General features: G+C 43.0%; 1 protein-coding gene across 1 annotated transcript in view; it reads right to left on the reverse strand.

Annotated features, from left to right (window-relative positions):
- The window catches only part of LOC105939158 (protein jagged-1b), a 72559-nt gene extending 56426 nt beyond the window's left edge, over positions 1 to 16133 (reverse strand). Inside the window, exons 1-2 of the mRNA XM_012881223.3 lie at positions 15311 to 16133; positions 8225 to 8566 (exon numbers count right to left, since the gene is read on the reverse strand). Of these exons, the coding sequence (XP_012736677.2) occupies positions 8225 to 8566; positions 15311 to 15439 (471 nt within the window). The 5' untranslated portion in view covers positions 15440 to 16133. The remainder of the gene's footprint in view (positions 1 to 8224; positions 8567 to 15310) is intronic.
- Positions 16134 to 25181: the final 9048 nt, after the last annotated feature.

Raw genomic sequence — 25181 nt, forward strand, 5'->3', positions numbered from 1 at the left:
GTAAATTTTACAATCCTCATAAAACAAAGGACATTTTTAATTTACACTTAAAATAGATGGATGGATGGACTTAACTTTATAAGTTGAACGACCTAACTTCTGTTTCCATGAGGTATAAAAATGACGCAACAATCAGCCAATCTTCAAAATGGGAAAGACAAGAGAGCACCTCTTGATCTTGATAAGATAGGAAGTTGCTACAGGAAAGTTTCTACCTTACTTGACGAACCTACCTAACTTAACTACATCTATATTTGGGGCAATTATTAAGCAATTTAAAACAACTATACATAGGACCAGAAAGGTTGGGCACAAAAACAAACCCAGTAGTGTATGTCTCTGCGATGCACAAAGCTGAGAACGACGTCTAAAGTTGGGTTACACCAAATGCGAACAAGGTGTATTTTTCACATACTGTTTGACATTCCGGCTCTCTTTGCCAAACAACTCGGGTGAACAATGTGGAGAAAACATTCGGCCAGCTCGCTTCACCGCGTCACCAAAGAGGAGCATATATCCGCTTGACAGATTTTTTTTACCAAGTGAGTCACGGTGCTGTGTGTAATGTGTAAAGGAGAACCACAGCGTCTGTGCCGGCGTCCCTGGGTCCACTAGATCCTCCAGAGACGCATTTGGTTCGGCGAGTGCCACCACCTGGATGGTGGTTGCTTCCAGCAGTACTTGGGTTTTTCCAGGACTCAGCACGAGGAGCTGCTGTCCCACATCAAGGGACGGCTCATCCTCTGGTACATGAACTACTGGCACTCTGTCCCCACTGCAGAGCACCTTTCCATTTTTGTCTTCAGTCAGTAAATCAATCAATGCTCAATAGAAACATAACCTAATTATACTGTCGAAATATGTAACACATAAGAAGCATTGTCACATTTAAATAAATGGACAAGACCCAGTCCCTGATTGCTTAAGGCAGCACGAATTGACAGAAAAGTTCATATTGTTGAACTTAAGCAACATTTTGCTTCACTCTAGTTTACTGCTTCTATTTGCAGTTTGGATTCGCTCTATTCTGCCAATTCACGCCGTTCACAGCGCTCGAAACGCGTCGTTCACATCGCCGACCATTAATACGCTCCTGATCCTAGCTTTACATAGGGATACCATGTAACTCACTTTCTCCATTTGCCATGTCCGCGTTTGGTGAACCAACGCTCCATTCCAAGAATTTGGTGATACCTTTCTGTTCTACCATAAACACAAACATGTGGAGTTTGCTAAACTCTAACTACGACTTTAACTCAAATAATATGTTTAGATCTGATGAGACCAAGAATTACCTTTTTGGTAATGCCCCTGGTGGGTCTGGTGTGAAATACAAGATTATTATGGGGAAAAGCCCCTCATGCCTTACTGCTAACTACAGTGGAGGATCTGTGATCCTGTGGGCTTGTTTCTCCTCAGAAGTGCCCTGGGAACCTTGTCAGAGTACATGGACTCATGAATTCTGTTAAAGGTATACTATGCAACCGGGGTTGATTTTCCAGCGAGGTTCCCCCCAGAGGGCGAAAGTAAAAGTGCACTGTCGTAAAGATGCTCAGCTGTTCTGGTTCCTCCGTCAAGCCAGGCGTGGTTGTTTTGAGCTTAGCAGACAGGCGAACGCAACGAAAAGTTAAAAAAACGGCAGTACAAACAATGACTAACAGTGAAAGTATGAACATGCACACAGAGAGAGAGAAACCATTCCAATGTTACTCACAATCGCATCAGCAGAAACGCGAGATCCGCGTCAGCCTTGCAGCCTTCTTTTTATTTTAGCTCTCGCCATTCGGAAAAAAGCTTCCCTGATGTTCACCCGTGTACGACTCCTCTCTCTGTCCAGAGCACTTTTCCTCTTTCTTGCCTGCTCCGACATGGGCTTTCGCTGTTTTCTCGCTGGTTCCGCCATATTTACTGCACAAATATCGCCACTGCACTAGCAACGAGCATGCCTTTCACTGGGGGAGTGTAGCAGTTCTCGCGATGCACCAGACTTGTGAGCCTGTGGGTGCGGGCCGAGGGCTCCTGCAATTGCAAGTGCGGTATTTCCCCCACAGACCCCCAGGGCGGCCGAGAAAACCTTAGTTCAACCTGAAATGACTCATTTAATCATCCAAAACGGTATGGAACACATTAATTAACTGAAAAATGTTGCATAGTATGCCTTTAAATCCTGAAATGTTACAGGAGATGCTGTCCTAATGGCAAAAGGGAGATTATCCAAATCATTAAAAACAGATGTGCCAATTAGTCCGGCACTTAAGATTTGATTGAAAAATATATAAATATTCTTTTAATGTACGATTTTTTTTGTCCCAACTGTACTGCTACTGCAGTAAAACATTGTTGCCTTTCTTAAGGCTGCAAATTTTAACTACTTCAAAAAGTATATCGTGATGCTTTTTTGTCGTGATAGCTCACATCAGTAAAGTAAAGTCAGTAAAGGCAGCTTTTTGTGACGGGCAAAAATTAAAAAGCTTCAGGTGCTTTTTTTCTGTATTTGCCAACAGTCCAACCAACATCCTCTCGGATTACGTCATTTTGTAATAAAATGCCAACGTTAAAACGATCCTCTGAGACGGTGAACTGTAAACACGTGTGCCTCTAAAGTTTCTCCTCCGTTAAATAAACAGGCGTTCAGCTCAGCGTCTGATAATATAAAACGCCTCATATCTAAGCAAACACACAAGATATATACAAGTCATGAATGACAAGAGACAAGAGCAGGTCAAGATCAAATGTCTGCACACACTCTTAGCTGGATGTCAGCGTTTTATAAGGCGCGGTTTAGCCCAACTTCAAGCAACCAACCACATGACAATGAGTTTTAACGCTTAACATGAAGATCACAAGCTAGTGCTGGTTGTTGTTTCCCTCCATTCCCTTCATCCGAATAGCTTTTTTATGGAAACTATAATGACGTCTGCAGTGTCTACGAAACAAAGAGCAAATTTTAACCAAATGTCTGAATATAAAAAGTGGCAAATGACCAGATTTCCCTTCCCTGCCTACAGCACATCAAATATATTTCAATACTCTTCATTTTATTTAGTTGTAGACAGACTGTAGTTATGATAACAGCTCTTCAAGCTTTAAAAAAAAAATTCTTTGGACTTTTGCTGCTTTTATTTTAACATTTTCAGTCCAAACTCTTGAGCTCACCTTGGCAGCATATTGTGGAGAATCTGATTAACAAAACAAGGAGAATAGATAAGAGGTGGACTAAAGAAGAACTGCTGAGTCAAGTTAAGTCATACCTCAAAGAAGAAGAAACAAACCCAAAGATACCTGAAACGTTAACCTGCGAGAAGCATCACCTTTGGCCGACGATGCACTGTACCCCAGATTCAGTAAATCACCTTTTTGATGTGTTATCTTTGGAGTTTTTTTGGCATTTCAGATTCAGCTAAAGAACAGGAAACAAACTCAGTTTAGAGTTAGGTCTTCTTGTGATGTCAGGGCCAGGTACAAAAACAAGACAGAAAATCAGTAAAGGAGAAGCAGCCAAAGTCCAAATAATGAGTTTGAAAGACCGTCAGCTTACCTGACAAATTAATTATCAAGCCTTAAGAATGCCTTGACCTGTATTCCTGTTAATGATATCTATAAATGATCAGCATCTGTAACAATCGCCGCCTTCTTCATTGTTTACAGCTTAGGCTACTCAATTATTATTTGACTACTATAATGTCAAACCTTTATCACTTGTTTCTACAGGTATTCATGTCTGACAATGTGTGAGCGACGTTCTCACACGTTGTCCCTGTTCATGAGATTATCATCCCCAGCGGTTTGCTGACATCAGCACCTTTCCTCCCTGTTTTCAAATGACTTGATGATAATTTGACATAAAACATATTTCAGTTTGGTTTTAGGGACTCCTGTGCTGAGAAAATTGACTGACCAGGAAGTTCTCCTGGCTCCGAAACATAGTGTTTTTTTTTTTAGATTCCTCAAACCTTATGACTAATGTTTCCCTAAATCTGATTAAGCGAAAAATATCTATCCTAAGGAAAAATCTCCCCTCCTGTCCCCTCCTTGTAAAATCATACTTAACTAGGATTGAATATTGTTGCTTGATTCCACTCGTTACACCTGGACCTAATTACCTGTCTGACAAGATGAAATATGCTGAAACATTTTAAAAGCCAACAGGCCACCCCTTTATTTAAAAAAATTCAAGAACAGATGAAGAACAAACTCTTATAATGCCAGTTTTAACACAAATATGATTTTGGGGGTGGCCTAGTCAAAGTCTGGACTCAAATCTGTTCATGCTTGTAAACCCTTTCAATGTGACTGAATTTTATTAATTCGGTGGGTCAAAATTTCTTCAAAGCGATGTAAAGTTATATCTCCTCTTTTATGGCAGCTGTTGCCACAAATGACCCAGCAGTAATTAGGTCTAAACCAACCTGTAGGGCCAGGTTGGTTTAGACAGCTTTTTCCCTTAAACAATGAAATCCTAATTGGAAAAACAATTAATTTTTGGTTGGATTTTTACCTCATCATATAATAAAAATTGTTGGATTATCTGAAACATTTAGGCATAACAAAAAAGGGATCTATAAGTGCATGCAGTGCATTTTCACTGCACTGCATGCAATAATAATAATAATAATAATAATAATAATAATAATAATAATAATAATTGAGGACTCTTTATACTCTGGTGACTTACATTAGTATTATGGACACAAAGATCAAGACTATTTTAAAAGCCTTACTGGAGAGTCTGGCTGCTTTAAAGCAAGATAATCAGCCTGTTTCATAAACTTAAGCCTATATTAAAGCAGACAATAAAACAAGTAAAGTGCATCTCATAAAGATGAAAACAAGTGACTTCCTCTGCCAGCCTGTCTCCTTCTGCTCACGATTTATTTGTTTCTGCTCAACAGAAGCTAATTTAGCACTTTCATGTGAGCTTGCTTTGTTCCACTTATTGTTTAAAGCAGAGCTAATACCTACAGAGACAGAGCTTCAAGAAATGATTTATGTTATGAAGTCTTTGAACTTAATCTCAACAAGACCAAAAAAACAACAAAAAAAACCCCCAGACTGCTGATTGTCTGTTCCTCTGGGGGTCAAAAACAAGTCATGTTCCTCAGGCTCCACACTGGATCACAGATTTCCAGGAGGCAACAGAAAAATCTAGTTTTGTTTTTTTACACATCTTAAAACCAGACAAAGATTTAGGGGTGGGGGGGAAAAAAAGAAATCCCAACAGGGACGAAGAGCAGCTTAAAGAGGATGAGACGCGGCAGCCAAGCTTGGTAACATTGGGCACAAAACAAATACAGACACAGCGAATTACAACTATGCTCACATTCAAAAGCTAATGCACATATTTCCCTGAAGAGATTAGAGGAGGAGGAGGAGGAGGAGGAGGAGGAGGGGGGGGGGAACAAGCGAGGGAGGGCAAGGGACAGAGAGAGCTCACCTTTCCTCATAATGACTGCGCTCACCTGTTGATCCCCTCACCTGGGGCAGGGGGATCACTCCCCCCCCCCCCATCCTCCCACAGACGGCCAGATAAAGCCCTCCTTTCAGCTGAGGCTGCCACGGTGCGGCCCGGCCCGCCCCGCCCCACGGGGCGGCCCTGAAACCGATCCAGGTAGACTTTCTCATGGAGAACTTTCTCACACTCACACCTGCCAATCACACACCTCCCAGGGGAGCATGACGGGGGGGGGGGCGGGGGGGATAAAGCGCGGCGCTCACGCAGCATGCATCCAGCACGCTCACATGTAAACTGTACACAGATAAGGGAAGATAATTGGCTCTGGGACAGTGAGTCTCACAGGTAAAGGGGCTGATAACGCTTACAGAGAGGAAACCTAAGCCAGCGCTGTGTAGCATTCATGTGTGCCGGTGCATTGGAGGGACAAAAAGCTTTTATCCTCATCGGGTAAATCAAACTGTTTTAGCGCAGGGACTCTGGGACGCGCCCGGAGGAGTGATGGAAACACGTCTTACGCTGGATCTGGAGCCACATCGCACGCATCCTTACGACATACCAAGATTAGAGCTCAAACCTGGAACGCATCAAGAGAAAAGGATCCGAACCAAGGCGGAGAGAAAATCGGGAGGAGAAGACAGCAGGAAGAATACTTTCAGCCGAAAAATCAAATGAAGTCTCTAAAGACCCGCCGAAAATCAAGAATCCACCTTAAAGTCCTTTTTAGAGGGATTCTTTTGAGCTTTAAACAAGCATTAGCTGCTAATGGAGTCTGAAAAGGAAGCAGCCTCTGATTTGTCTGTTTTTTTTTTATCCACCCAACCTTTATTTGTTGTTTTTTCATCTTAATGGTAAAAGAAGTGTGGGGGGGGGGGGCAAAGAAAGAAAGCAGGCTGCAGAGGGAATGAAAAAGCAGAGTTCAATAATCAATAAACCCTCGGGCCACTCTGCCGTGCTTTTGGTAAATTAATTACTTCTTTCATTCAATGAAGACGTAAAGTCTAGTCATCAGGAGCGTGAAGTTCAAACGTCCTGAAAGACCAAAAACATTTGGGTGGGTGGAAGGAGCGCCAACAGAGACAAGAAACCGGTGAAACTGAAACTGGCCCACATAAATATTGGGCTTACCTGAACAAACTACTTAAACTATATCCTTTAATACATTAAAATAGTGAGTCTGAACGTTGTGGTCAGGACCTCTTACAGGGTCACAAAAAAATGTCAAAAAGGAAGGTAAATAAACAGAATGGTTGTGTGTAAGGCATTTCTGTGCTGTAAATGTTAAAGAGCTCTAACCAGCAGTCACAAATAGACCATAATTGATTGTTGAGTCTTTTTTTATGTCTTTATAACCACATCTAATTGATTTAGCAGTAATGCACAGTGAGAGTTTGTGTTTAGAAGTCTTTATTTTGTGATTCAGAAGCAGAAATCTTTGACAACCTCAGTATTAGCATCTTGTCTCAGCACGATGTTTCTAATCTACATCTAATAACAAGGTTGTTTCTGAGTTTTTAGCACAAACTGAACTCCCAGTACCTGTCGCTGATCTGTTTTCTACGTCTTCTGTCAGCAGATCCCAGTGCAACCCAAATAATTTCTGCTCAGCTTTCTGCATGTTCCCACTGGTGTTTTGACAGTTTATCTCTAGTGATGATCTCCAAGTCTTTGAGGATGGAAGGCCTCCATGTCATCACCCTAATCTACAGCTTCCTCCACCATTTCTCCATCCTTCTAAAGCATTCATTTTGCTTTTAATCAGAAGAAACATGTTGGTAAAATTAAAAGATTGTGCTTTATGAATAAATTTTGAGCTCAACTTTGCTTGGTGGCTAAAATGCTTAACCTCAACCGACTCATATCAGCATTGGGGAAAATCAGGGCATTGTTTGAAGGCGGATAAAATCTGCAGGCTTTCAACAAGCATTTGGCATAAAAATATTTCTGGTTTGCAGGCTTTAAGTGCGTCCTTGTGAAGAGTGGGGGAAAAAAAAAAAGAAAAAACGTTGAACGCAGCTGCAGTAAAACAGGATCCAAACCATTTGATACGGCCTGATGGTAATTCAGTCTTTAATTGGCATCTATCTTTAATTCATCTGCATGTAGAAACTGAGTGGCATGCAGATCAGGAAGGTTTATTTTGTTAGATTTCGTGTTATCTTTTAAACGCACTGATGAGGTGGCTCGGAAACAGCGGCCATTACCCCGAGAGGCTTTCAGCAGATGACAGCTGAGGGCTTCCCAGAATGAATTAAAGCCGAATATAAACCGCAGAGGAAGCTGAGGGGAAAGGTGCTGATTTGGAGACGGCGAAGATAAATAGTGTGAATAAAAACCCATGATTGTTATTTTCCTGTAAAAAAAAAAATCTGCTAAAATACAAACAGTATTTGGGCTGCCTCACAACGTGTGCAGTCTCAGAAAAAGAGCCTAATGAAATAGTCTATAAAAGTGTGTCGTGGCGTAAAAAAAATGAAGGGTTTCTTTTTTCCCCCGAAAGAAATGGATTCCTGCTTTGTGGAGGGACTTTGTTTCTCTCTTCAAAACGCCAAACATTTAACTGGAATCAGGGAGCTGTCAGCGCCAGATGTGATGAAAACAGCCATAATGGCTCCCAGTAATAGAAAAGCAACATCATCTGAACTCTGACAGCGTGGGGTTATCATCACTCCAATCTAAGCTTGGTTTGAGAGGATTGTATTGTACTTGAAGCTTAGCCTGTTCCCTTGGTAACCATAATGGTAACAAGCACACCCCCCCCCCTGTACTTACCGGCCAGGCATATTTGAAGGGAATGGCAATGTGTCCGTCACTCCCATCCTCTCTTCCTCCTCCTCCTCCTCCTCCGGCGTTGTGTCCTCGGTGCCGGAGCGAGTGGGAGTTTCCACCCAGGACGCCTGTAGTGCCTGAGCCGAAGGTGCAGGCTCCCGTGGGGACCACCCGAGCCTGGTACTCCTTGAGGCAGGCCTGGAAGAAGGTGTCGCACTGGTCCCTAGCGGAGCAGCGCTGTCCCCCGCCGGCCTGCAGGTCGCAGCAGTCTCCGGTCTGCAGGAACCCGTGCGGGTTCTGGAAGTGACGGATCTGAAGCTCGAACGTCCCGGCAGCGCTCGCGCCCTGAGCGCACAGAGAGAGAGAGAGAGATGAGGAGATGGTGTTTGTTAAACTGAAACGACACGGAGATTCACATCAGAACGAACTAGAACGCAATAAAAGTTGCTTCTGGGAACTTTTGCTCAACTTCTAGCCGCTTCGCAGTGATTTTGAGAAATCTGACTAAAAGCTTTGAAGCGTTTTCTTGTTTAGTTTGACTCATTTGTTGGTAAGACTGCACAGCCCATGGAGCGGTTCAACAAAGCAGGATCCCCTGCGGGGGACCTTTGCTGTGTATGCTGTCTAATCACAGAGTGAGATGCCGCTGCTTCAGCTCCTGCTGAGCTTTTGCATCCCAACGAGGGTGCATGCCATTAGAAAAGAGAGGCTCTGTGTTGTCATCTTCAGAAATGTGCTGCTATTCACCGCCTTGCAGATGTTTCCAACAACTTTTCCACATTTTTTTTTTTTTTTGTTATTTATTTATTTTCACAACAAAACATAAAAACAGAATCACGTTTCATTAAAAAAGAAGAAAATGTGATGGACTACTGCTAAAAAACCCTCAAGGGGCTTAATGAGTGGCAGTCTCCATAATAACAAATATGTTTCAAAAACAACAACATTTCAATATATAAAACAGTTAAAAATATCATTTAGACCACAAATCCATATGGAAAGTTCAGACAACTAAGTAGCAGCAATTTTACTCTCCGTTTAAATTGTTCTTTAGAAAGATCTGTCAATGATGTGGGAAGACTGTTCCATATCTTTGATTCTCTGTATAATACACTAAACTGTGTTTGAGTTGTGCGAGAGTAAGGAGGCCTGATAAGACAACTACTACGAGTTGGATACTGGTGAAATTCGTTATTAAAAGTAAAAATATTACAAAAATGCTGAGGAAGAAACTTTTTTATAGAGCTATAAACGAATAGAGCTATTTGAAGTTGATTCACTTGGTAAACACTAAGAATACTTGCCTGAGCAAACATTTTGTGGCGTTACAAATCTCAGTGCATGTGAAGGGGATTTTATATGATAGACCAAAAACAGTTCATACCAGTTAACGGCAAGGGAAGTGATGCATGTTCTATTTATCCTTATTTAGGACTAGACACAGCTCCAAGCCCTTTGGAGCATGTCTCTACTATTCTGCCAAATCTGCGGCTTGAAATGTTTGCCCATTCTTCTTTACAAAACAGCTCAACCTCCATCAGGTTGAATAAAGACATCCGAGATGATGTCTCCTGCAACAGACTGTCAAATTGGACATAAGTCTGGACTTTGACCAGGCTGTATGTTTGGGATCATTGTCCTACTGGAAGGGGAACATAGACCACCATTGTCTATTTTAAACTAAACTAGAATTTGTGGTAACACTTTATTTGAAGGGGTCTACATAAGACTGACATTACACTGTCATAAACATGACATAACGCCTGTTATGAACATAAATGACTCTTTATGAATTTTTAGGACTGTTGTCATTAATTGTCATTCGGTAAATTATGACACTATTAAAGCAAAGTTGACATTGTTTAAAATGGCTTTGTCATGACAACATGACATTAACAGAGACAAGGTTAAGTTTAGGGTTTGATTTGGGATTAAGTTAATTTAAGGGCTTGATTTGGGATTAGGTTCATTTAAGGGCTTGGGGTTTTGTTAAATTAAGGGCTTGTCATAACAAAGACATTTTAAACAATGTCAACTTTGCTTTAATAGTGTCATAATTTACCGAATGACAATTAATGACAACAGTCCTAAACATTCATAAAGAGTCATTTATGTTCATAACAGGCGTTATGTCATGTAACACTTCAAATAAAGTGTTACTGAATTTGTTTGTCCTTTTTTCCCAATATTGGCTTCTATTTTTTCTGGCAGCTCTTCCACGATGGACAGATTTATGGACTGCGTAACCGAGTCTCCAACCTGAGCGGTGGATCTCTGCAGCTCCTCCAAAGGTAATAATGACCCCTCAGATTAATGCTCTGAATGTCTGTCCTGATAATTTAGATGAAGGGTTATATCTTGGTTGGTTTGCAGCTGTGCTCTACTCTCATTTTTGTCTTTGTGATATTGTTTTATATCCTAATTCTGACCTGTCTGCCGTCTTCCTCTGTCTTCATGATGCTGTTTGCTCACTAACGGTCTCTAACACACACCTCTGAGGCCAGAAACAGGACAGCTGGATTCATGCACACAAGTGGACCATATTTACTCAGCAGGTGGTGTCTGAAGGCATCTGAAGTGGATTTTTTTGGGACATCAGAGTAATGGAGTAAACACAAATGAAGGGCACACTTGTTTTATTGGTTAAAAAAAAAAAAGTTTTGCACCCCATGCACTGTGTTTCTTGTGTTACAAGAGAGAGGACGAGGGACATAACTTTGATTCCCACAACTCGGTCTGACCTCTGATGAGGAAAAAACAAACGTTTCCATCTAAATTATGAACAGACACACCAACACACTTGTCATATAATCCTCTAAATGTTTATCTCTCAACTTCCCCCTGTTTGCCTCATCTCCTCGTCTCCTTTACTATGTGTGGCCAGCACACTCCCTCCTTATTCTTCCCTCATCTTCTGCTCCCAAGGGGCAACACGGGCTTCTCCTCCTCCTCTTCCTCCTCCTCCTCCTCCTCCTCACTTCTTTCACAATGCAAAGCTGTGATGTTCCTGTCATTTCTCTCCCGACGGCGACAGTCGGCTCCTCTGCTCCGTATCCATCGTCTGTTTTATTCTCAGGGTTCCCTTCCTTGTTTATTATGGACGGAGACGGGACGCGCGCCCACCCATACACACACGCCGGAGTTAATAAGACCCCCTGAGACTCCCAGAGCAGAAGGGTCAGGTATGTGCGTGCGAGCGAGGGAAACTGTGTGCTTCTTCTTCTTCTTTTTTTTTTTGTCTTTGTGCTTACAGAAATAAACCCACCATAATCTCAGTTCGCCACTAAACCCTTGTTGATGCTCTGAGTGATCCGCAGACATTGTGGCTGCGTAGCGCTGATAATCAGAGCTATAAATCCAAAGAGCTGCTGTAAACACAAGCATGAACCAGCAAGAACCTATATGCAACGTAGGCCCAGGCTGAGCCAAAACCGGCCCATTGTTATTGACCGAGTGTCCCCCCGCTGCACCCTGTCCCTGTCGGGGGTGGAGAGGGAGGGGGGTGGGGGGGGGGGGGGGGGGGGGGGGTGGACTTGTCTACATCAAAAGGCCTGCAGAGATACAGTGGCGCTCATCACTCCACATCCTCCTTTCTTCCTCTCCTCCGCTCGCTGCCGGAGCCATTCCCCACATACCAGCATTTCAGCGCTCAGTCAGAGCCGAGACAGGGAGGCAGAGCTGGTCTGAGCCCCGGCCCAGGCCCGCTCTGCAGGAGACCCTCAGCACTTAAAGGCTCAGAGTCGCACCAGTAGTCCCCACCATTCTAATGGGGAATATTTACGGCTCAGTAATGAAACTCTGGTCCACTGTTAAAGGCCGTGGAGACGGTCTAAAACATGCTGGCTGTAGGTGAACGAGCAAAAAAATTAACTTAACTTGTGTTTGCATGGAAAACATTCAGAATATGGCACCTTCCAAAAGCATGTCTGCTCTAAAATTAATTTGCAGTCTTGCTTAGCATGTGTGATTCTGTTTGGCTCAAACACAGAATATGTTAATAACAGCTTTAAATACACAACTGGACCCTGAAACCTTTGATCACTGTTCCTCGCAAAATAGCTCAAGCTCAGTCGGACTAGATGAAGACGATCTTTGAACATCACCTTTAAGCTCTGGCACTGATTCTCACGTGGATTTAGGTCTGAACTTTGACTAGGCCGTGTCTGTTTAGGGTATTTGACCTGCTGGAACGTTCACTTTGCCTCAGCCTAAAGCTGTTTGCCGCAGGGTTTCTTTTTCTCCAGGATTCTGTGTTCACCTTCCTATCGACATTGATCAGCTCTGCGTCTCCACAGCATCATACTGCCACCACCATGTTTAACCTGAGGTGCCGGTGGTGCTGCTTTTCTACCACACATACCATTTTGTAAATAGGCCATCATGTCATGTCCCCAACATGGCTACATGACAAATTACAGAAGAGATCGTGCTATTTTGCAACTATTAGTTGTACACAGAGACTTAGCATTGGCCTCTTGGCTTATTCTCTGATAAATGAAATGTATATTCATGCTCTGACTTCTTCACACCTGGATAACTGCAGCTCATTGCTCAGAATGCATCTGTGAGGCTTCTGGCTAAGTTCTCCAAGTTTGCACACGTCAAAGCTTTGCTGTTTCAGTTGCACACATTTCAAAACGCCTCCAAAAGCCTCTTTAAGATCCTTTATTGTAACTTATGTAGCTTTACATATTTTCAAGAGCTGTTGGATCCCTGTGCCATGTGATCGGGCCCTGCTGGCTCATAACAGGCAGAAGAGCATTTCCAACAGTGCCTCTAGACTCTGGAGGCCTCTGAGCTTCATAGCTGTGGATCTTCTGTAAGAAGCAGCGCAAATATCATCTTTTAAGTTTGTTTTTTGTTAAAGTTGAAATAAATGTTCACTTTTTGCTTCAGTTTTCAGGAGGTCCGTTTGTTTCTGTCTCCATTTTGTGTGAAACAAATCTTTATTTGACTGATTATTTATCGACGATTAATGAGGGGAAGTTTATTTTTCATCCATTCTAAAAAAAAACACAATAAAGCACACAGAGAAAAAAAACAGCCTTTGAAATCTGCAGATTTTCTTTTCTTTCTCTGACACATTCCCCAACACTGAAAATCATTTCTCTTGTTTAGTTTAAGAGTTTGTCGTTGTCTGCAAAGACTCCCCCCCCTGAAATTCAAAGGAAAAGACGTGCCTGATAATTACAATATTGGAGAAATTAATGAGAGACATGGTTCTCGTTCATTTCTTTTAGTCTCCTGCTTTGTTTGTGCAATTTACAACGGATGAACTTCAAAGACGTGCAATAAAGGGAGCTCTAATCTCATCTCAAGCCGTATTCTGCAAGCCATAATTACACAGTGAGGTAGTTCTTGTAGGCTCTACATTAAAACGCATAACGCAGGGCAGATGAGACTGGAGGGACTGCTTGTCTGATGAATCACAGGTTCCCGAGTCTCCCCCTGCATTATGAAGGGGGCATGGATAGCTGCAGAGGATCCTGACTCTGCAGTGCAGAGCGGGAAGAAGGAGAAGTGTGTTGTTCCTGCAGAGGTGCAGCGCTGCCCCGATGTTCAACATTCACACGCCACAGAGTTCAGTCGCCTGTGGCCCTGCGCTCCACACACACCCAGGAGCACAGATGCTGTTTGTGAATGTTTGGAGCCAAAAAAAAAAAAAAAAGTGTGCTCACACATAGTGAGGAGCACCTCTCTGCCTGGTGGGTCCTGTCACACATCACAGCCATCCTGTCAGCTCGCAGCATAAAAGGTGCAAAGATAATCTGTGTTTTCCCTCTCCCTCTCTCTCTCTCTCTCTCTCTCTCTCTCTCTCTCTCTCTCTCTCTCTCTCTCTCTCTCTCTCTCTCTCTCTCTCTCTCTCTCATGGGCACTTTACTGCCACTTGTTTTGTTTTACGCCACCAGAATCTAGAACCACCGCGACAGATCCTCACAAACAGCGCCTTGCAAAAGTATATACGCCCCTTTAACTTTTTCAAAATGTTCGTGTTAGCGTTGCGAACTTTAATGTCCTTTATTCGGAAAAGCTATGGATCGACATTATGTAGATTACGGCTCTGAAACGTAAGGGGAAAAAAAGGATGCATCATTTTCAGCATTAATAAAAATCTGAAAGGTGTGGCACGCATTTGCCTTTGCAAAACAGGACACAAAAAAAGGAACAGACCCATATTTAGAAACAGAAATGTGTGTCTAATCAAATTAAGGTTTGAATCAAATGTTTACAAAATCATTTCATACAAAGAAGAAAAGGCAAAATAAATAAATGATTTATCATGTCAATAGGGTGGAAGACAATGGCTGGCCAAGAAGTGTGCCTTAATTAATTTTTTCAGCTGGCAACCCCACAAAATCATATATGAATGGTTCATATCTACTTATTTATTGGTGGTCTGCTGTGCAAAAGCCCGACAAATTAGTATAAAATAACGCATATCATGCAGCCATGAAGTAGGATACCGGGAGTCTCCGTGATTTGCACATGTGCAGAGAAACACCCATGAAGGTGCTGAGCTCTTTTATGAACCAGTGAGATGGACAACAGAGGAGGTGTGGTGGGTAATTAAGGTTTTATCCATGCTCCGGTACTCGGCAAGGATTCACCAAATTACTTCAGACAGAAGAAGCGCTTTCTTTGGTGCAGAAATCATCAAATTAATGTTTTTTTTTCTTTTTGTCATGAATGGCTTGTTTTCTGAAAGGCTAGTCAGTTGTTCTACTCTCCGGCTAACAGCGCTATAAATAAAATAGTCGTTTTAACTCTGTAAAAAGGTCTATTTTTTTATATATATATATATCTCTGATCTTTGAGTCTTATTTCTAATAAACGTGTGAGCGTGCTCGGCCTCTGCTGCTGCCCAGGGTAGCAGACAGCGGCGGGCTGAAACAACAGGTGGGCGCATCGCCATGGGAGCAGAAAGAGGGCAGCACAAAGCGGGGGGAAAGCTCCGCTGGTGCGTGGACTTTTATCGGTGGCTATTTCCACGCAGGTGCTCTTTGAAATAAAGACCGAACTACATTTGCGGGTCAGCCTCGGGCTTTTGAGGGCATGCCGCCCGAAATAGCCCCATAATCGTTTGCTTACCTGCGGCTGTACCGCCAGGACAGCCAGAAGAATCACAGCCCGCTGCAGGTGGAGGCGCGTCCTCCTGGTCTTTGCGCCTCTGCTTCCAGGATCCACCAGAGTTATCCTGTGCGCTCTTGTGCCCTCCATCCCTGTGGATCTGGAACCGCGCTGTGCGCTCCGGCGGCAGCGGCGGCACCCTCTCAACCTTTCTCTCTTCTTCCTCCTCCTCCTCCTCCTCTCTCCTCCTGCGTCTTCTCTGCGCGCAGGTCTCCTCTTCCTCGGACTCAAACCCTCAAACTCATATAAGGCAACTTCATGGCATCGAGAACATACAGGAACCCGCTCTGACCCCCGCTATTGCGACCCAAGGACCCCCCCCCCAAACGCCCACACCTCAGCAAGCCCTCTTTCTGGATTCCAGCGCATAAATCCATACACTTCATACGACTCTCCTTTTTCTGCGCTTTATTCCTGCCACCGCCTGCGTTAAGAGGCTTTAAGGGTCCAATCCGCCTGCTCACTTGACTTGAACTCTCATCCCAATTAGATGACACACTCTCCCTTCATCTCCGCCGGCTGTCTTCCGGCTCGGTCCGCCGGCACAAACGACAAAAGACGCCGTTTCTGCTACAGGAAGTGTTCATCCAGTGCGCGCAGCGAGTAAAAGTTGCATCTCTGCGGCGGAATGGGTTCTCCCTGTGCAGACCTCTCGTGGAAACGTCTGAATGGCTGCTGGTTTAGGGAAGCCGCTCCGAAGCGGAGTCAGTGTGGGAAACAATGAGAGTGAAAGAGAGAGAGAGAGTGGGGGGGGGGGGAGAGCGAGGAGAGGAGGGTGTGTCCTGAGGCAGGGAATATCCTTCTGTCGGATGGGATGGTCCCCAGAGCGCACCGAGCGCTCTCATCCAGCTTCACCCCAGCCAGGAGTCCCCCCCCCCTCTCCCTCCACCTTTTTGTGACACCTCCCTTGTTTCTGTCCTCAAGTATAAACTCCAAAGCTCCACCACTGGGCCAATTAGCTGTTTTCACAGCTCTGTCCGAAACTGGAAGGGCTTTGAAAGGGGACATTTTTACAGCCCTTCAAGCGGAACCCGCGTTAAAATGAATTTTACTCCGTTTCAGATTATCCGATTAATATAGTTGACAGAAAAGTAGATAAAAAGCACAAAAATTAATAGGTTACAGCTGGTAATTTTTGATGCGGATGATCTGGTTTCCCACCCAGGCCGGCATGGCCCGAGGGGCGTCACAGTGCAAACAAATGGGTGCTGATCATTCGCACCGCTGCCCCTTCAACAAACCCTTTCAAGATGAGGTTAATGCACTTTTTTTTTGCTGTCTTTACATGTGACAGGACTGAAGCAACGAGAGGGTTTAAGATCCGTCTTTATTGCGCCAAGTTAGGCAGTCATAGGCGCGTAGCGATGTGGAGAGGACGTGTGGTTTGTGCAGCCAGCCAGCTGCAGGATTTAACAGCACAAACATGTAAAAGCAAGTAATAATTTCCTATGAAAAGAGTAAGAAGGTTAGATATGCTTTATAACATCAACAACATCGCAACAATGAGTTTGTCAAAACAACAATAAATGGAGACTTATGATTCATAGTTTATGTGTGGTGTTGTGGTCGATGCTGCACCTCAGCCCAGTAGCTTAATTCAAAGCTTCACCTTCACACTGCAAAAACGGAACTAAAAATAAGTCAGAATTTGTTTAAATCAATATATTTGCCCTTGATTTGAGCAGGTAAATAAGATTATCTGCCAATGGAATGAGTATTTTGACCCCTAAAATAAGATAATTAGATATACTGCACTTGAAATAAGACGATGGAGATGAATTGTTCCTATTTTAAGGGCAAAAATCATTCCATTGGCAAATCATCTTATTTATCTGCTCAAATCAAGGACAGATACACTAAAGTTCAAGAAAATCTGACTTATTTTTATTTTCGCTTTTGCAGTGCACTTGTGATTTATGGATGGCTAGAGAGGGAGCTCAGAGGTTGCTCTCGTTTTTATGTGTTCATGACAGAAATATTGTGTCCAGAGGCTGCTGTGTCATGTCCCGGCCCTTTGTTATGTGATTCGGTCCACTTGCAACTTTTGATATAAGTAGTATGCCTCGTCACCAAGGATGCCACTGGATCAGGTGTGGCCCCCTGTATTATGCAGAGCGTAAGCACCGTCAGAGCAGACACTACACCAGTGGTCCTCAGTCCCGGTCCTCGGAGGGCAGGTGTCCCGCAGCTTTTATTTGTTACTCTGCTTCAACATAGTGAAGTCAAATAATCAGGTCACTAGCAGGACTCTGGAGAACTTGACTGCATAGTGAGGAACTACAGTAAGTGAGCCATTTGATTCAGGTGTGTTGGATCAGGGACGCATGTAAAAGCTCCAGGATATCGGCCCTCTGGAATTAAGCTAGTGTCTGATTTGGCATTCCTACCCAGCAAAGAGGTAGAGGTTTTACTGTTTAAAGGACTCTGGGTTGATTGATCATCTCTATTGTTATTCATCCATCCATCCATCAAACATCAGACAGACCGTGAAGGCAGCAGGTCTTTTAGGGAAAATCTCTTCAGCTGCACCCTTACACCTCATCCTGGGCGACCACAAGGAGTTCCCAGGGACCTACTTGTGACCGAGCCACCCTACAGAGGTAGCTAATTTCTGAAGCTTGGATCCAGGATCTCTTTATCTTGCTGATTATAGATTCCACAGGACCCCAAGGACGGATTGGTAAATCAGGAGCTTTCCTATTCAGTCCTGCTCTTTTCCCACCCGCAGACGGAGGCATTGCCCACATTTCTGCATGTGAGGCCCGAGTACGTCTACCCTATCCATACACCACTCCATCCTACCATCCGTTATGAAAAAGACAACAAGGCACATGAACTACACACAGCTGGAGGTCAAGACTCGCCTCCAACTTAGAGGAAAGAATCCATTTGCCTGAGAACAATGAATTCAGACTTACAGGTGAGCTCTTTTGAATCATCATTTTAACACGGTGAAGGGATCTGCGTATCTTCTTGATCCTGGGGGCTTTGGCTCCTGGTCTGGTCTCCATTGGCAAGTTAAACTCAGTGAAGGGATCAGACTAAGTGGTTCCATAATCCTAGTGACAGATGACCACAAGAATAGGCTAAATATGCCTGGATCAGGAGAAACAAGGGCACCCTACTGGAGACACACCTGAGAGGGAGCTTGCTCCTGGGTAGCTCAGGCCGTGGCGGGCCCAGTCAGAAAAAGCTACAAGAATACCTGCACATGGGGCCAACACCTGTGGAAATGAGCGTGGAAACTGGGTGCAGGGGGTAGACCACGGCTGAGGCCTGGACATGCGTGTTCAAGGTGTCATAATCTGACTTTTGGGACCTCTAGTTCAAAATCTAAAATATTTAGACCTGTCAAACCAGAACTGGATTGTCTTGCATTCAACAGAGATTCTTTAAAATGCAGTTCAAGATTCATGAAACTTTCCTTCTGTTTGTAAAGACAAATTAACTTTTATGCTTTCTGGGTGTTTTGACCTCTTTAGATTAATGGTGCGTTCCAGTTTCCTTATTGTCGGACAGTAGCAAAAAACATGGACGCTCGATCCAAAGCCATTGTTAAACATGTAAATACCGCCAATGTGAGCCTCAGAAAGCATTTTGAAGTCTTTTTATTGCAAAACCTTTTTTCATTTTTGAAGCTGTGCTGAACTTTTAAACAGTAGATTACGATCCTTCATTGCTGGTTTAGCCACTACACTGCCGTTGAAACTATAGCAATGACACTAACGCTGTTCTGGGCGGTAATTTGTGCAAATAAACAGAGCAGAAACTTCCCATCCGGTGAACACTGAAAGGTAGCACCTGTACGAATGACTACATCAATAATAGAGAGCTGCTACAAACAGTCAAAGTGTGAAGTTTTACTTAATGTTGCTACGAGTAGGAGCCATCATGAATGGTGAAGTCAGGTACCATTTTGTTGCGCCCAATTTCCGACTCGTAATACCGACTTTAGGGGCCGTTCCAATTGAAATTTCAGACTACTGAAGACAAACGGAACGCACCATAAGTCAAGTAAGCGAACCACAAGAGACTCGTCTGGACTAAATGATTCTAAATGAAACTTTTGGGACTCCCTATGACCAAACCATGTTCATTTTCTTACGTATCTTGGTCAGACTGGTGCTGCATTATTCTGCACCGACTAGAAATTCCCTAAATCTGTGACATAATCTATTAAATATTTACTATACTGTACTTTATACAGTGTCTTCTTGGCTTGGGAGGCCACCTTAGATTGAGACAAGCATTAAAAGCCCTGGTCCAGCCTAGGCTGAATTATTTAATTATTTTACAGTGATTACAGATCTAGGTCAACCAATATTACATCAACGCTTCTCCTAAGTCGTGCATAAAGGTTTCTTTTTTCTCTACATAATGGGTTTGTTAGGAGAGTGGGCGTGTGTAGAGAAGTAGGACCATGCTTACTGACTCCATCCTTAGGGCCAGTCAGACTCCACCTGCAGCATGATTTCCTCCAATGCTCCCTCACATGTGGACGCTGGTGATTAAACTTGTTCCGACAGCTGCAGCTGTATCCTGCTGTTCGCATGCAGCTGCTAAATGAAGCCACCGGGCTCCCCCATAACCGGCTGAGCGCATAAATATAAAAGGGAGCTGTGCAGTGTAAAGGCATCTTTTGAACACTGGCACTCGTCACATGGCATATTTTCCACATCTGACCTACAGTGCCGCGCGTCTTGTTGGTTTCAAGACCTCCACACAATGTTCCTTCTTCACTGGAGGGCAATCTAATGAGATTCTGCCTCCCTCGGTCCTCCCCCCCCCCCCTCCTTCATCTTAAGGTCTATCAAGGGGTTGTTGCTCAAGAACCTACCCTGACAACCGCTGGTGTTTCCGCGGCTTGGTGCTCCGCAGTGACCCCTGGGAAGCCGAAACAGAGGCCTCTTGAGGAGGAGAGCGCTGATTTGCATACGAGACGCAGTGACACGCAGGCATGATCTGAATTAGAAACACGAGTTCCTGCTTTATTCAGGTTTTAATTATTATGTGTGGCTCACCTTAAGCGAGATGATCACCAAAATATGGTTGAATTTGTGTCACACAAACAGGAGCTTTTTTCACTTGTGCATTTGGCGCCATCTTGTGGTTACAGGTGGATCTTTTAAAAAGGGAATTTAAAGGTTGAGACTTGGTTTGATTTCAGTGAATCCTCGCAATCCTTAGATCAAGGATTTAAAAGGAAAATTTTTCCTCAGAGCTGATTTTACAAATTAGTCCTTTAAGAAGGAAAAAATGTTCTAACATCAGTTCTCCTGCAGGAAAACCAATCATTTTTGGCCAACATCCGCACATTTATTCCCAATACTTCCAGCATCACATTTGTTTCCACAACTCAAATATCTCAAAGGGAGGCAAAACTGAAAGACATTACAATTTCTTGAATCAAAGGTGATGCAGCGTTTATATCAGGGGTGTCCTGTCTGGCAATGTGGCAATAACAATTGTTGTCTTAATGCCAAAAAGAGCTCATCAGATTTGACTTTCACAAGTGGAGCAGTATAGTGCTCCGCTTGATTTATGAATGTGAATAGTTTTATTATGATTCATGCGGGGAATATCTCAAATGAGATGGACACTACAATGGGAACGTTGGAGAGGAAAGGAAGAATAAGAGGAAAAAAAGAAAAGGTGAAAGAAAGAGGAGATAAAAGGAAGAGAATGATAAAACAATTATTGAAAAAAACATGTACTTCGTTTAATTGAAAATCTGCAGTTTCTGTGTTTTAATCAGCAGATGGTAGTACTGAGCGTCAGATGTGGAAAATTGATTTTAAATAATTTCTTAATTTTTATCTGTTTGCTGTATTTTGTCATGCAGGACAGTGTTTTTAAGTTCCAAAAAATGTGAATAAATGTTTTTCAACATTGTACAATCACTGTGATCAGTTCTTATGCATAATGCACAAGTAAATGTTTAACTGAGTAAAAGTATTGTTGAAATTGCACATATTTTGTTAAAAACGCTGAGGTTATTCATAATATATTGTGTAAAAGTGAAATTCATTTAATATAAAAATCAACAACAAGTCCACTTTCATTAGTTCTATTTAATCTTGCAATGAGTTAACTCATGTGGCCCTCTTGAGATCAGATTAAGCTGTATGCGGCCCCTCAACCAAAATGAGTTTGACACCCCTGGTTTAGATAAACCATCCATCGATAAGTTTTACCCGCTGGTACGTGCAGGGTCGTGGAGGGGGGGTTCCATCTCAAACACTGGACAAGAGGCGACGTGCATCCTGGACAGGTCGCCAGTCCATCACAGATAAACCATACAAACATGCATAACGTCACTATTTGACTACAAATCAGACAAGACTGGTTCTGTTTCAGTTTAGTCTGGGTTATTTCTATTTGCTAAATGAGAAAGATCATTTTAATCACTTTCAAATTCAGAAGTTTTAAATTTACTGAGACGATTATGCGTTCAAGCACTTTCGAAAAGCCCAGATGTGTCAGGTCTTGTGTGTTTTGAGTTTGTGGATCAAAGTGCGGGGAAGAACTGTGAGAATGACATGTCGCAGCGACGGGACCATTTATTAAAATGAAAGCGAGGCTTACAGGCAGCCAGCAGAACTGACAGGAACCAGGAACACAACTCAATGGAAAGCAGATAACAGAGGGCCTGACAAGGGTGTGACTGAACTGGCTGGATTTATATAGGTGAGGAGACGGAAGGAGCAGCAGGTGAAATGAGTAAAAGGCAAATAAGCAAAAGGAAAGGAGGGTGGTGAGCTATCAGGGGCTGAGAGAGAACTGAATCTAACAGAAAAACATGAGAATGGCCAAACATGAGGGTAAAAACTTAACTAAACGAAGGAAAAGCGGGACGAAAACAAAGATCTAACAGAACTACTGAAACAGTAGTTCTGTTTCAGTAGACTCATTGCTAGCATAAATACTGAACAGAAAACTAAACCAATAACAGAAACACTGCAAAAACAGAACTAGAAATAAGTAAAATGTTCTTAAAATTAGTGTATTTGTCCTTGATTTGTTCAGGTAAATAAGACTATTTGCCAATGGAATAAGATTTTTGCACTTAAAATAAGAACAATTCATCTCCATCATCTTATTTCAAGTGCAGGATATCTAATTATCTTATTTTAGGGGTCAAAATACTCATTTCATTGGCAGATAATCAATTTTATCTACTCAAATCAAGGATAAATACACTAACTTTAAGAACATTTTACTTATTTTTAGATCCATTTTTGCAGTGTAAGGATCAACAATACTAAAGGTGCAAAGCATAAACAGGCTGCAGCATCCCCAGGGAGCTACAATAAGTAATCAAAACCCCTGGAGACCCTGACGAGATGATGGTGGCAGGTCTCTCTTGGGTCAGTGTCCGTTAAGGAAGCCCCTCAATCAGGATGAGAACAGAGGATCTCCACAAGCCCGGTCCCTATTCGGTTACAATTTCCGCATCCCTGAAGGCGCCACGTTCACCTGTTCAGTTATACACAAGGATAAAGGGCTGAATGTCTGGTCAGCAAGCTGTCCAACGAGACAACAGCTCCCAAAACACAAGCAAAGTGTCATTATCCGCAGTGAAACTCATGGTCGACACAGGCTGAGAAGGTCACTCAGGGAGGAGAAGCTGTTACTCCAAAAGCAGCCGAATAGTCAATTTACAGTTGGCAAATTCACTGAAAGATGTGTTTGTGTTTGGATTTTCTCCAAGAAACCTGTTTCTGTTGAATATGCATGTTATCTAAGTCATTACAAGGCCTTTGTTGGGCAGTAGTATAAAGCTTGTTACTCCACATTGTTCCAGGCTTTTTGAATGGAGAAAGCTTCCTGGATAGGAAGCGAAACGTCTTCAAACTACGGAAAACAAGTCCAGTTGTTTTGTTTTTTTACTCTTTTTGGAACGACCGTGACCTGGACGACTGAGAATCTTCACCAGCTCACTGAAAGATGAACACGGAGGCGGCGGTGTGATGGTCTGAGACACAGCTTTGCTGCGTCAGGACCCGGACAACTTGCCGTGATTGACAGAACCATGAATCGTGCTCTCTGCCAGACAAATCCAGTAGGATGGCCGGCCAAGAGTTTGCTCAAGGATGAAATGTTTTGGGTTGGCCTAGTCAAAGTCCAAATCCAATTAAGATGCCGTGGAGTGACGTTAAACAGGCCGTTCATTCTTTTTCTTAACTCTCCAGGGAATTAAAATCATTCTGCATAATTCCTCCGCAGCGATGTGAAAGACTCGTTATGCGTTTTAGCAGAAAGCTGAGTGAACGTTTGCTGCTTCCAAATGTGGCCCAACCAGTCATTAAGCTTTAGGGGGAATTACTTTTCAGATTAGATAGCCTTATTCTCTTAATAAAAACATTTGAAACTCCATTCTTTATTTCCTCCGGTTGCTCAGTGAGGACGTAGAGTTTGTTTTTCTTCTTTAATGGAGCTTTAAACAAACCTCACCGTTCTGCACATGGTTGTAAATTTCTGAAGGTCTGAGTTTTACTCAGCAACCCAAATGTGACTTGGCTTCAAACAATGAGCAGCTAGACGTGTCCCTTCAGTCACTGCAACAGAAAGATTATTCTTCTGCTGAGTGGGAAGTCATGTTTCCAAGACCATGCCCCCCCCCCCCCCACACACACACACACACACGGCGCCCTGGAGGCTAAGGTCAGCGCTTTCTCAAGGCAAAATAAGGGAGTGAGGAAAGGCTTGGGAAACGGCAGAAGAATGTGATTTTTTTTGTGTGTGTACTGTGTTGGTCTGACCTGCAGACAATTACCCAGGGCACAGTTTAAGTCTACAACAGGGAGGCCCTGTGTGCGCCCAGCGAAGAGCTGACACTGCCAGTCTAAATTGGGCTTTTCAGGCCTAATTCACACGTCACTCCTGTCTGAAGCTCATGAATCCGGCCTTTGAGGGGAAGAGGAGGTCTTTATTAGTTTGTCATTACGCCGCAACGCCGACAGGACTTCTTATGATCAGGGAAATAAACTGAAGGCATTTTCTAATCTGTCAACGTTTACGAGAAGATCATAATGCGTCGCTGATTTTCCCCTCAATGCAATCATCAATTCTGTAAAATAATCTGCATTCGGTCATGAGTTTCTCTCAACAAGAGAGCTCTGTAAATTATTTGATTCCAATTTTTCCAGAGATTTCAAAAGGTTCAGAGGCACAAAAGAAACAGATGTAGCTCATTTCCAAGAAGACTAAAGCGTGAGTCTTTCATCTTGATGTCAGTGACCCGCAATACTATGATATTGAAATGAAAACAATTACATTTAAAAAGCAAGTGAAAGAAAAATGCCATGTGTTGTACTTTTGAACGTCCCTGATCAAAAGATTCAAGACCAAAGCAAATTTCTCCCAAGAAAGACAAAGGAAGATACTTTTAAGATTTATAAATATAAGAAAATATAGAATTATCATTGGAAATCTTGTCCTCAAAAAAAAAAAAATACATTGTCCTTCAGCTTCTGTTTCATTTTCTGGAGGGCCAAATTTGTGTCGTTATGTTGTGGTCCAGGACCACACAACTTCTCCAAAGGCCGTGTCTGCCCTTTGGACCCCCCGGATACAAATTAATCAGTTTGTTGGAGAACATTAGAGAACAAAAAGCATCAGGAAGACCAAGGAACACAGCAGATCGGGTCAGGGAGAAAAGTTAAGGACAGGTTCAGAGCAGGATTAGCTTATAAAACAACATCCAAGTTTTGAACATCTAAGAGCTCTGTTCGTCATCTGAAAATTAAAAGGGCTGAATCTATGGAGAAGTTTAGTCACTGGTTAGGTTATAAATAACATCCAAGACTGCAAGGTAAACAGTGAATGCAAG

The sequence above is a fragment of the Fundulus heteroclitus genome, chromosome 18 (genome assembly GCF_011125445.2).
Source record: "Fundulus heteroclitus isolate FHET01 chromosome 18, MU-UCD_Fhet_4.1, whole genome shotgun sequence".
Lineage (NCBI taxonomy): Eukaryota > Metazoa > Chordata > Actinopteri > Cyprinodontiformes > Fundulidae > Fundulus > Fundulus heteroclitus.